This window comes from Filicampus tigris, chromosome 15 (assembly GCF_054856515.1).
Source record: "Filicampus tigris isolate MCC_2025a chromosome 15, RoL_Ftig_1.0, whole genome shotgun sequence".
In the NCBI taxonomy this organism is placed as follows: domain Eukaryota; kingdom Metazoa; phylum Chordata; class Actinopteri; order Syngnathiformes; family Syngnathidae; genus Filicampus; species Filicampus tigris.
Genome location: NC_141231.1, coordinates 739255 through 753110, shown reverse-complemented (window position 1 = coordinate 753110; position 13856 = coordinate 739255). Strand labels below are relative to the sequence as shown.

The 13856-nt window shown below is 41.6% G+C and overlaps 1 protein-coding gene across 2 annotated transcripts in view; it reads left to right on the top strand.

Moving 5' to 3' along the window:
* Positions 1-13856, top strand: part of crb2a (crumbs cell polarity complex component 2a) — a 102257-nt gene that overhangs the window by 20872 nt on the left and 67529 nt on the right. For both annotated transcript variants that reach the window (XM_086054527.1, XM_086054526.1), the window contains exon 2: positions 8792-9484. In XM_086054527.1, coding sequence (XP_085910653.1) covers positions 8792-9484 — 693 coding nt within the window. The remainder of the gene's footprint in view (positions 1-8791; positions 9485-13856) is intronic.

The following is a 13856-nucleotide window of genomic DNA, read 5'->3' as shown; positions in this document are numbered from 1 at the left end:
AGAGTGGCTTGGATCCTAAGAATAAGAATAAGAATAAGAATGCCTTTATTGATCCCACAGTGGGGAAATTTTCATTGTTACAGTAGCAAAGATATAGGTCACACAGGGGCGGCGGCATAATGTGGCCATTAATGTATAACATTGACGGCAGGACTTTTTCTGTTAGCCTAGGTTCCTCTGAGTCCCGCTCTACCCCTCTATCGTATGGTGTTCCACAGGGTTCTATTTTGGAGCCATTGCTGTTCTCACTGTATTTGCTGCCCCTGGGTTCCATCCTTAGAAAACACAGCATTTCCTTGCACTGCTATGCGGACGACTGTCAAATCTATATCCCACTAAGCAAAAAAGAGGCTTCCTCCTTAAGACCACTTTTGTCCTGCCTAGAGGACATGAAAGATTGGATGTCACTAAATGTCCTAAATTTCAACAAAAAGAAAACAGAAATTATGGTGTTCGGTCCCAGCGGCTCGTCTCCATCCCACCCTGTTGTCCTGGGCCCTCCTGGCTTCATATCTAAAGCCAACAGTCTCAAACTTGGGTTTTAAAATTGACAGTGATCTTAAATTGGACCAGCAAATCAGCGCTGTTGTATAGTCGAGCTTCTTTCACCTTAGACAGCTGGCTAAGGTAAAGCCCCTCCTTTCCCATCAGCACTTAGAAACAGTCACCAATGCCTTTGTTACATCTCGGCTAGATTACTGCAATGCACTTTATTTCGGAGTCAGCCAGTCCTCCCTCAAATGTCTCCAGTTGGTCCAAAATTCTGCTGCCCGCCGAGCTTGGAGGATGGAGCACATAACACCAATTCTGGCCTCCCTTCACTGGCTCCCAGTGCATTTTAAAGTTCAATTTAAGATTCTCTTATTTGTCTATAAGTGATTAAATGGCCTGGCCCCGGCGTACCTCTCTGAGCTCCTCCACTACTACGCACCTTCCCGCAGCCTCAGGTCTGGGGACCAGGCGCTGCTTGAGGAGGCTCAGAGGGGATCGAGCCTTTTCAACTGCTGGTCCTTCCCTCTGGAATAACCTCCCATCGGTTGTTAGGCAAGCCCCCTCTCTGTCCATTTTTAAAACCCGGTTGAAGACACATTTCTTTTCTCGGGCTTTTGATCGGACCTGAAATTTTTGGCTCTTTTCTGATGTCAATTGTATATAGTGTTTTATGTCAATTTATTGGCTTCACTATTTATATTTTATTTATATTTATATATTATTTATGTCTATATTTATTAATACATGTATCACAGCCTTTTATTGTTTTTGTTCTATTTATTGTTTTGTTTGTAAAGTGCTTTGTTACAGCTCTAGCTGTTATGAAATGTACTAAATAAATAAAATTGTATTGTATTGTATTGTATAAACTGCTCAAGATAATGGTGTAAACCAGGGGTGCCCACACTTTCTGCCTGAGAGCTACTTATGACATGACAGAGTCAAAATGATCTACCACCTACTAAAAATGCAAAACACATTCATTATAAATATATTGAGAATTATTTTTATAGGTACCGTATATGCTGGGGTACCTTGCATGACTGCATCAACTTATAAAGCACAATACAACAAAAACAATGTTTTGTAATTACCTTACTCTGATGACTTGCACCGAATGGAATCAGGCAGGGACGCAAAGTCCAGACAGCAGCTGCTGATGGTCAGCCTCAAGCAGATTTGCAGCAACAACAATCCGCCCATTCGCTCCATTCGGCGCGTATAAAACAACTCAACTTTTTTGCACACTATGCTAATGTTATCAATATTGCTGTCTTGGTAAAGTTCAAGAACTGTAAAAAAAGAAAACAAGACACCGAGTGAAAAGGACGCTGTGTGGCTGTGTGTGAGAGACGTAGTATGCCTGATGCTGATTGGCTGAGGCAAAATGGCAAAAAAGTTGACTTGTTTTACACGCGGCGAATGGAGCAAATGGGCGGGTTTCCGGTGCTTCGCTCCGCGTCCCACCGCTCCAAACGCATCATTCGCAGCGCACGCAACCGCGCTCGCCCGTACAAGCTACATTGACTCCATTTGAAACGCGCTGCCAGAAACACTCCCAACGCAGTTGGTGTGAACATCGTAATACAGTAGTGAGGATTTTCAGCTTTTTTCTGTTTTTGTTTTTTCTCTATACTAAACTCTTTCTATGGTCATTGCACGAACAATTGTTTCATCTCCCATCGAGAATTTTGTATAATATTGTATTATGGGAATAAAAAAATAAAAAATAAAAAAAACAGTCGTGAGGACGGATGATAGGCTGGCGATCTACCCACAATGCCTTTGCGATGACCGGTTGATCGCGATCGACGTAATGGGCACCCCTGCTCTAGACTGCCAGGTTGAATGATAAATACCAGAGCTGAGCAGTCCGTCCCGGGGGCGGAACGGTCCGGCCCTCCGGCTGGCCAGACATTCAAGTAAAACAATTTTTCAATGTTTAAAATACAGTAACATATCAATTCTACAAGGAAATATGACCCTTATATGACATATATTAACTGTAAAATTAACAATCCAAAAATTGTTCTGTTTTTTGTTTATAATATGTAGCCTTGAAATACACACCGGTTTATTGTTCATATTACAGATTTTTTATGTCATGATTTTACAGCATATTAATGTTAATTTCACAAACATTTTTACAGTGCAGGTATAAGAAGCTCCTCACTCACAGTTCTCCAACCCTGGTCTTTTTTTCTTGTCCCGGTACTTGTAGCTGGCCATGTCATATGTAGCCAAGTAAATATTTTGTGAACATTCTCAAAACTCGACGTAGTCTGTTTCAACAATTCAAGGGTTATTTCTGTGCATTATTCATCTACATTGACCATTTTGTAAACATGCTTGTTGGTCGTGCATTGTCTGTTGTCGCAAGGGGGGCATTGCTGAATGAGACACACAGGGGCACTTGTGTGAAATAGCTGCGCTTTTCCGGCAAAGCAGACAGATTCTGTATGTGGGAGATTGCTCCATTACCTGTGTGAATGTGACATGCTTTCTCTTGCTCCATCACAGAATAAAAAGGTGTTTGTCCTGACTCCTGCGAAACTATATCACTCAGCAATCACGGCTGACGTGTTTTCTGAATCTGAACTGTGACTGGATCGTTGTGAACAGTTGTGATGTCATTTTCAGACAACAGAAGACAAAATGGCCGCCCCCAGAAATGGCTAAAAACGAGTGCATTTTGCTGCTTAATTTATATTCCACTCAAGCAAAATTAATCCAAATGCCATGTTTCAACTAGTGGGCCTGCTGCCCGCGACCCTTGTGAGGAGAAGCGGTACAGATAATAATGTTCCCAGCAAGGCGGCACGGTGGGCGACTGGTAAGCACGTCCGCCTCACAGTTCAGAGGTCGTGGGTTCGATCCCGGCTCCGGCCTCCCTGTGTGGAGTTTGCATGTTCTCCCCATGCCTTTGTGGGTTTTCTCCGGGTACTCCGGTTTCCTCCCACATTCCAAATACATGCATGGTAAGTTGATTGGACCCTCTAAATTGCCCCTAGGTGTGATTGTGAGTGCAGATGTTTGTCTCTGTGTGCCCTGCGATTGGCTGGCAACCAATTCAGGGTGTCCCCTGCATACTGCCCGAAGACAGCTGGGATAGCCTCCAGCACGCCCCGCGACCCTTGTGAGGATAAGCGGTATCGATAATGGATGGATGGATATCATGTGGGTCAAGTTCCAGCAGCTATTGTAATCAGAGCAAATTCATACCTCAAACTAAATTCAAAATGGCCGACTTCCTGTTTGGTTTAGCATATGGCTCCAAGAGACTTTTTTGTAGGACTTGAACTGTCACATATACCACCAAATTTTCGTCAATCTAGGAAAAAAGTACAACCGGGGCAGAATTTTTAAACATTTCTAGGGGGCGCCAGTGAGCCATTTTTTACAAATTGTGTAAAAAACAAACAAAATATTGATGATTTCGCTAGCCCTGATGTATGTGCAAGGTTTGGTGAGATTTTGAGCATGTTCAGACCCTCAAAATGAGCGTTGTTTTTTTGGCGAACTGGGTGTTGCCATGGCAACAGCTTTTTCACGAAAAATCACAAATTTCGTATTTAAATATTAGGAAGTCCTAAACACTCTTCCGAGCAAAGATGAGGTGGACCCGGTTAACCTGCTAGGATAAAAACATCCAAGAAAAAAAAAAGTATTTCCTTCAGCCACTAGGTGGCGCTACCACTACGATGAAAAATAAGTTTGTAGATGTCTTCAACCTTTGGCTACCATCTAATATGAAAAATTTCGAGAAGTTTGGATGATCTGAGTCAAGTTAAAACTGTATTTATTGTCACATTGAATAATCAGACTTTGCGGCACCGTCACGCCCTTCACCGAAAAGTCACAATATTCGGCGTAGAGGAAGATCAATGTCTTGAGGCTTTTCTGACAATTTTCAGTCAGATTCGTTCAACGGGCTCCGTGCAGTAAATAGAAATGTAAAAAATTAAAATTTTTGTCACCATTATCTGGTGCTATATGTATATCGGTATATTATTATAGCGATGTCTTTAGGTCGTGCCTCTTTACGTACAGTTGAAGTATGGGATTTTTTGGAACATGTGCAGGGGAGTTATTAAGGTTTTTCTCCTGTATGGCGAAGGCAAAGATTTACGCCAAATTTGATGCCCGGCCCCCGTCATATAGTTTATCGAAAACTCAAAAAAATGTTCCCAGTTGTTGCCCAAGGTCTTAAGATGATATATCCGAAGTTTGAAGTAAATCGAATGAATCCTCCGGGACATGGGTGCAAAAGTATGCACCCTGTAAATGTCCAAAAATGGTCCAAAATTGGACATTCAAAAATTCATAGCTCACTTCCTCTACATGTTAGACTATGGCTGTAATGTCCTTTTTTTTTTTTACGTCTTGGAGGGCTACACGTGCCTGCCAATTTTCGTAGGCCTAGGTCAAACGGGCTGGAATTCTATTTTATTTTCCTACTCTAGGTGGCGCTGCAGAGCCATTTCGTTTGCGTCGTTTACAGCAACTTTAAAATATAAAATTTTTTGCCAGACAGCGAAGTTTAGTGAGTTTTCGTGCATGTTTAGAGGGTCAAAAATGAGATCGAACGCGGAGAAAATAGAAAATAAATAAATAAATAATAATCACTAGAGCTGCGAGCAGCTATAAATGGCCCTCGCAGCCCTGGCAACGTAGGGGTGCTGGCACGTTGGGATGCTCGCACATTGGAATTGAATTGTCGAAATTATCACGTGGATAAAGTTACAGCAGCTTTTGGAGTCAAGGTAATTATATGGCACCAAGAGGCTTTTTTGTAGGTCTCTTTCTGTTTTATATACTCGCAAATTTCGTACATGTTGGTGAAGCGTGCAACCGGGGCCATTCTTCAAACATTTTATAGGGGGCGGTAGCGAGCCATCTTTGAAAGATTCCACGATTGAATAATTAATTATTGATTAATTTACCAGGCCTTCTATGTGTGCAAAGTTTCATGAGTTTTTGTGCATGTTTACATTCTCAAAATCAGTATTGTGTTATTGGCAAACTGCGTTACCAAGGTAACACCTTTTTGCAAAAAATCTCAAATTCGTGTTTTAACATCATGAAGGCCTAAACACTTTTCCGAGCAAATATGAGGGAGATCTGGCCAACCTGTCACGGGAAAAACAAGAAAGAATAAAACATGTACTTCATTTAGCCGGTAGGTGGTGCTCCCACTACGATGAAAAGTTAGTTCGTAGACGTCTTCAGGTGTAGACTCTCATCAAATGTGTGAAATTTAGACAAATTATTATCATGTGGATCACATTACAGCTGCTTTAAAGTCAATGTGATGCCGAATTGTGAAGTAAATTCAAAATGGCGGACTTCCTGTTAGGGTTAGCACATGGCTCCAAGAGACTTTTTTGTAGGTCTTTGCCTGTGACATATACCACGAAATTTTCGTAGATATAGGTGAAACATACAACATGGGCTGATTTTTTATTTTTTTTTATTTCTAGGGGGTGCTAGCAAGCCATTTTTTAAACAATTGCGACTTAAAACAAAAAAAAGATGATTTCACTAGGCCTGATGTGTGTGCAAAGTTTCGTGAGATTTCATGCATGTTTTGACCGTCAAAATCAGCGTAGTTTTATTTGCGAACTGCCCGTTGCTATGGCGACAGCTTTTAACGAAAAATCACAAATATTGTATTTTAATATCAGGAAGGTCTACAGAGTCTTCCGAGCAATTCTGAGGTCGACCTGGTTAACATGCGAGGAGAAAAAGATCAAAGAATAAAACATGTAGTATTTCCTTTAGCCAGTAGGTGGCGCTACCACTACGATGAAAAATAAGTTCAGAGATGTCTTCAGGGTTGGACTTTTATCAAATGTCAGTCGGGTTTTAGAAGAAATTATCATGTGGGTCAAGTTCCAGCAGCTATTTTAATAAGAGCAAATTCATACTTTAAACTTAATTCAAAATGGCCGACTTCCTGTTTAGTTTCGCCTATGGCTCCAAGAAACTTTTTTGTAGGCCTTGAACTGTTACATATACCACCAAATCTTCGTCGACCTAGGTGAAAAGTACAACCAGGGCTGAATTTCTAAAAATTTCTAGGGGGCGCTAGTGAGCGATTTTACAAATTGCACAAAGAAATAAAAAATTATTGATGATTTTGCCAGGCCTGATGTATGTGCAAAGTTTCGTGAGATTTCAAGCATGTTCAGACCCTCAAAATGAGCGTTGATGTTTTGGTGAACTGCGTGTTGCCATGGCAACAGCTTATCACGAAAAATCACAAATTTCGTAATTTAATATTACGAAGTCGTAAACACCGTTCTGAGCAAAGATGAGGTGGTTAACCTGCTAGGATAAAAACATCAAAGAAAAAAACATGTATTTCCTTCAGCCACTAGGTGGCGCTACCACTGCAATAAAAAATAAGTTCGTAGATGTCTTTAGTCCTTGGCTATCATCTAATAAGAAACATTTCGAGAAGTTTGGATGATCTGAGTCAAATTCGAATTGTATTTATGGTCACGTTGAATAATCAGATTTTTTGGCACTGTCAAGGCCACGCCCTTCACCGAAAAGTCACAATATTCGGCGTAGAGGAAGATCAATGTCTTGAGGCCTTTCTGACAATTTTTCAGTCTGATTCGTTCAACGGGCTCCGTGCAATATATAGAAATGTAAAAAATAACATTTTTTGTCGCCACTAGGTGGTGCTATATGTATAATGGAATACCATTATATAGATGTCTTTAGGTTGCGACTCTTTATACACAGGTGAAGTTTGGGATTTTTGTGCAGGGGAGTTATTAAGGTTTTTCTCCTGTATGGCGAAGGAAAAAATTTACGCCAAATTTGATGCCCCTCCCCCGTCATATAGTTTATCGAAAACTCAAAACATTTTTCCCAGTGTTTGCTCCAGGTCTTAAGATGATATATCCGAAGTTTGAAGTCAATTGTAATAATCCTCGGGGACATGGGTGCAAAAGTATGCATCCTGTAAACGTGCAAAAATGGTCCAAAATTGGACATTAAAAAAATTCATAGCTCACTTCCTGTACAGTTTAGATTATGGCTGTAACGGACTTTTTTGTACGTCTCGGGGTGCTCCATGTGCCTGCCAATCTTTGTAGGCCTAGGTCAAACAGGCTGGAATTCTATTTTGTTTTCCTCCTCTAGGTGGCGCAACAGAGACATTTCTTTTGCGTCGTTTACGGCGACTTTAAAATATCAAATTTTTCGCCAGGCCCAATGAGACTGCAAAGTTTGGTGAGTTTTCGTGCATGTTTAGGGGTTCAAAAATGCGATCATTTGGTCAGAAAAATAACAAATAATAATGATAATAATAATAATATTAATAATAATAATAATAATAATTTCAACAAAAACAATAGGGTCCTTGCAGCTTTCGCTGCTTGGGCCCTAATAATAATCATAATAATAATAATAATAATAATAATAATTTCTACAAAAACAATAGGGTCCTTGCAGCTTTCGCTGCTTGACCCTAATAATAATAATAATAATAATAATAATTATAATTTCTACTAAAACAATAGGAATCTACTAAATAGGAATCAAAAAATAAACTATCAGTGGCTTGTGCTAACAGTGAGGAGATGTCAATGCAGTGGATGTGAAATAGGTCAGTGTTAAAAATGGGCATCCTTTATAATGGAAATAAACATGCTTTCCAACAGCATAAAATTAACTCTCAAGAAGCATTGTTACAATAGAGATATAAGCAGAATTGGGCATAGTCCCACCGTCACCGAGTTTCCGTCCTGCATATTTAATCGACCCATGTGGTCCCGGCCCGTCCCTTGTCGGCGACAGCCAATTGGAATGGAGAACGTAATTTTCCCGTCACACGCAGGCGCCACACGAGCAGACATGCCGCCAGACGAAGAAAAAATATCAAACAAAAACAACTGACACGCACACGCACACACACACACACAAAGCGTGGTGATCGGTCAAATAAAAACAATAGGGGCACATGTCATTGCGTCTGTAGGACAGCAAGATACACAACACTCTTTAATGTTTTTATTTTTTCCTTACTCGACCACATGTCACGTTGCCGGTTCGCTGACTCTGACCAACTGGGACCACATTGGTTGATTAAATATGCAGGGCGGAAACTCAGGGACGGAGGGACGATGCCCAGCTCTGGATATAAGGCACAAAACACACATTTTCTATCATGAAACCTTGAACCCTGAAACCAACTCTGTGGGTCTTTGAAATAACCCTTGAGAAATGTTTATATTTCATAAACATGTATGGAATTGGCGTCTCAACTCTTCCTTTTATTTTTCAGGAATCTTCTGCACAGCCACACCTGACAAATGCTTGTCTGTACCCTGTCAAAATGGAGCTACCTGTGTGGACACAAAGGATGATTATGCTTGCATTTGTGTCAATGAAGGGGTTAGATACATGGGCAAAAACTGTGATCAACTCTATGATGCTTGTTCCTTTGCACCATGTGAAAACTGCATTAGTACTCTTGGTATGCCAGAATACCATTGCATCTGCCCAAATGGCCTATCAGGTGACAACTGCACTGAAGAGGTGGACGAGTGTCAGAGTAGCCCCTGCTCTAAGCCACGTCATTTGTGTGTTGATCAGTTCAATGGATACTTCTGCAGGTGTCCCTACGGTTATGGAGGGCCAGAATGCCACCAACATGTAACTGATTGCATTGACAAACCCTGCAGGAACAATGGGACATGCATTTTTCACCCACAAGGCTTTGAATGCCAGTGTGCACCAGGATATGAAGGAAAAACTTGTGAGGAAGATATAAATGAATGTTTGTCAGAACCTTGTCAAAATGGCGCTCTCTGTATTGATGGAGTGGCGGAGTTCCATTGCTTCTGTGTGCCAGGTTTTCAGGGCCACACCTGTGAAATTGACATCAATGAGTGTGCATCAAGACCATGTGATAACGATGCTACTTGCATCAATGAGAAGGACCACTACAAGTGTGAGTGCCTCGTGGGCTTCACAGGTAAACTGAAATTTAGACACAAATATTCACAGTACACACGCTCATGTAAATTAACTGTAATACAAAATGTGTAAAACACAGTCACAATGTAATGTGTTCTACTTATCTGGTCGGGATGCCCAGATTTCCCTCTCCTGAGCTAATCGGTCCAGCTCTTCTGGAGGGATGCCAAGGCATGCCCAGACCAGCTGGGAAACATAGTGTCTCCTGGAATTTTAATACAGTGCAATTCATCAGCATGCTGTTTTTTCAGCTGACAAACCCTGCATTATATTCTGCATCTTGATTGGCTAAAGTACTGTAGACCAATTTGAATACATCTCCTTGTATCCTGGGTCGTCCCTGAGGCTTCCTACTGGTGGAACATGCCCAGAACCACCTGACAAGGAAGGAATCCAGGGGCATCCCAACCAGATGCCCGAGCCACCTCATATGGCTGCTCTCAATGCAGAGGAACAATGGCTCCACTTTGAGGCCCTCCAAGATGAACAAGCTTCTCACTCTATCTCTAAGGGATAGCCCGGACACTCGTGGAGGAAACTCATTCCCGCCGTTTTCGGGAAAAATCTTGTTTTTCGGTCATGATCTACAGCTCATGACCGAAGGTGAGGGTAGGAATGTAGATCAACTGGTAAATCGAAAGTTTTGCCTTTCGGCTCGGCTCCTTCTTCACCACGACAGACCGAGACAGAGTCCGCATCACTGCCGATGTTACACAGATCTGCCTGTCAATCTCCATTCTTCCCTGACTCATGAACAAGACCCCAAGATACTTAAACTACTCCACGTGGAGCAGGATCTCATACCAACCTGGAAAGGGCACTGAACCTTTTTTGACTGAAGACCATGGTCTCAGATTTAGATGTGCTGACTCTCTCCCAACCACTTCACATTTGGTTAAAAACTGTTCCAGTAAGAATTGGAGATCCCTGCTTGAATCCAACAGAACCATATAATCTGCAAAAAGCATAGATGCAATACTGAGACCACCAAACCGGAAACCCTTCAACGCCTCGGCTGTACCTAGGAATTCTTCCCATAAAGGTTATGAGCAGAATCGCGGAGACACAGGGCAACCTTGGCAATGTCCAACCCTGACTGGAAACAAATACGACTTGCTGAGAACTGTGATCTGCTTGTATTTGAAACACACCCTCCGAACGTCCATGTGATGTTGCGGAGCCATGCCAACCAGGACAGCCCACAACATCCAGAGCCTTTAGGAACTCTGGGAGGATTTCATCCATCTGCGGCGCCCTGCCACAGAGGACCTCAACCCCAGAGACAGGCTAGCCAACCTCAGACACAGCAAACTCTGCTTCTTCATGGGAAGGTGTGTCAGTGGAACTGAGAACATCAGAAGCGCCCCATCTCTACTAGGGTTAATTTCGTTAATGAAAACTAGACCAAAATATTTTATCAACGCACATTTTTCAACAGACAAAAACTAGACTAGATGAGACCAAAACCTACATCAATAAACAATAAGTGGGACTAAATCAGTATGCATTTTCATGGACTAATAAAGATGAGACAAAAATGTAGTTCATTAAATAAAAACTGGGCTAAAATCTACAGACATTTCAACAGTAGAGCGATTCGGTCAGAGGCAGAAATACAGTATTTGGGGGAAATTATTAGGCGAAGCTTTTTCCATCTCATTTCATGGAGACGTCACTAAAGATGATGTAACGTCATAACCGCGCATAAAAACGAGTTGATCGGAGCCATGGCTGAATTACTACTATCACCATAAATGTCAACTTTATGCTTCATGTTTCAAGTAGGATTAAATTAAAGTCAAATATAAAATCTATACTTTTATTCAAAACAACTTTGCAGATTTGATCTCCCCGCTCCCGAAATTTTACCTCCGCCCACTCAGAGCGCATTTTGGGCTGTGGATCACATCAATGTCGGATATATGTGACCTGGCGGTTCAGACTGCTGTCGCATTGCAAAAAAAAAAAAGAAAAAAAATCCCATAGGTATCCAATCTAGGACCAATTATGAAAGTGGCCAAAAACTTTGACTTACTAACAAGACATGATGCGCGTTTTTGAGACAAATAACATGCACTTCAATCGGACACTTATTTACTTTGCCAAGCCAGGCAGAGCCGCAACATAAGGATGAAAGAGCTGCATGTGGCTACGGAGCCGCATCCAATGTATTTATTTGGTGACATAAAATGCTTGTCTTCACAGAACACACAGATCACAGAGACATTTTATTTGAATCTGCATCAATATTAATACACTAAATAAATGCATGCAAGCATAAAAAATATCTGCAATTATTTCTGCATGAAATAGAATAGTTATGTTTTTAGTATGAGTTTGAATGGATTGTTAAATGGAGTTTTTCAGATACTCTGTTTAGCAGAATAAAATGTTGTGACTAAACTAGAATAAAATGTTGATAGTTTTTGCTGACTAAAACTAGATGAATAAAATTATGTTTTCTTGGACTAAAATAAAGACTAAAATGCTCGACTAAAATAGTCGACTAAAACTTGACAAAATAAAAACGGGATGAGGTTGACTAAATGTGATCAAAACTAACAAGCCCATTTTAAACTGGAGTAAAACTGAGACAACATTTAAAATGGATGACAAAATTAACACTATTCTCTACCTTACACAGTTTTAAGGGAGCACTGTTTCCCAGGACGGTAGGCCAGAATTTCCTTGAGGTCATTTTCAAAGGCCTCACTACACCCCTCCGACACCCTAGTTTTTGCCTCCACGCTGCATTCTGCTGCATTCTGCTTGGCCAGATGGTATCCATCAGGTAGCATCAGTAAGACTCCTTCACCTTGATGGCATCCCTCATTGTGGGTTCTGGGATTGCCTCATTGTGGGTTCTGGGACAACAAGCACAGACTACTAGAGAAGAAGGAGTTCAGGAAAAGATGATTTTTTTATTTGATTCTTTTCTTTTTCCCACATCAAGCTTCAGGGCAATATTCAGTATTTGCAGTCACATTTCCAACTATGACATAAACTTACCGTACAATGAACTATACAAAACATTAAAAACTATTACAGTAATAATGTAAGGACACTAAACAGCAGAGCTCGGCAGTCCGTCCCGGGGCCTGAACGGTCCGTCCCTCCGTCTTGGATGGATGCCCATTTTTTCGGTGCTGCTCCATGTTGTCACAACAAATCCGGTGAGGGCGTTTCTGGCGGCGCAGTTACGGAACCGCGGGGTGGCGCGGATGATGCCCTTGGAGTGGTGGGACCCAAAATACACCCATTTGTCCATTCGGCGTGGCTGAACAAACTTTTTTCCTCTTCACCTTGCGGCAGTCAATCAGCATTGGGGAGTACTACATCACACACAGAGTCCTGTACACTTGGCGGGTCTTGTGTGGAGACTAGAGCACAAAATGAAGGAAAACATTATTGTTGTGGTTTGTGGACATTCTGCTATAGGACACGGCCAGCTACCAGAACCAGGACAAGAAAAAAAGAGACCAGGCTTGGAGAACTGTGAGTGAGGAGCTTGTTATACCTGGTAGGCTATGTTTTTACTTTCTTTAGTTTTTTTTTTTACAGCTGAACTTTAGCAACACGGCAATATCTGTTTGTATTAGCTTTGGCACAACTAAAGCTACTTACTCCTCTAGCAGCAGACAGTCAATCGACATGCTGGCGTCACTCAGCGGTGTGCTGGCTCTGACGCTGCTCGCGCTACCGGGTATGTGGTGTTGGCAGTATCTCTTGGTGAAAAATCTGCTAACTAACAGAGCTATTTGGCACGTTTGAAGTGTTCGGAGGCAATTTTTGTTGTTTGCCCTTTTCGCAGAGTAGATTGAGATTAATTTTGGTCCCCTTGCGACCATGTCATACGCATGAGGGACGATTAGTGGGCCAGACTAAAATCCTCCTTCACCCTTGCTTAGTCTGTCCCTTTTTTAAAACTTATCGCCCCCCGTCCTCCGTCCCAAAAATCGGCATCCAGCCGGGCGGAGGGCCTGACCAGTCGGGCCTGGGGATGGACTGTCCAGCTCTGTATATATGTATATGTATGTATATGTATACATATGCTATCTACATCTATATATATGTGTCAGGTTCACACCAAGTGAGACATTAGTAAACAACGCACACAATGAGGAGAGAAGACACTCGTCACAATATTTTCTTTTTTTCTTGCAAGGAGAGGGCAGGGAAGTGTAAAATTACAGTTCCTAAAACCCTCTGCCCGTATATGCCCGACTTTTGTGAACTGAACTGAACTGTTACACCCCTTATATTGTGTGTATATATATATACATATATATATATATATATATATATATATATATATATATATATATATATAGTCCAGATGGCATCAGCCCCCAGCTCCTCAAATCCTGCGC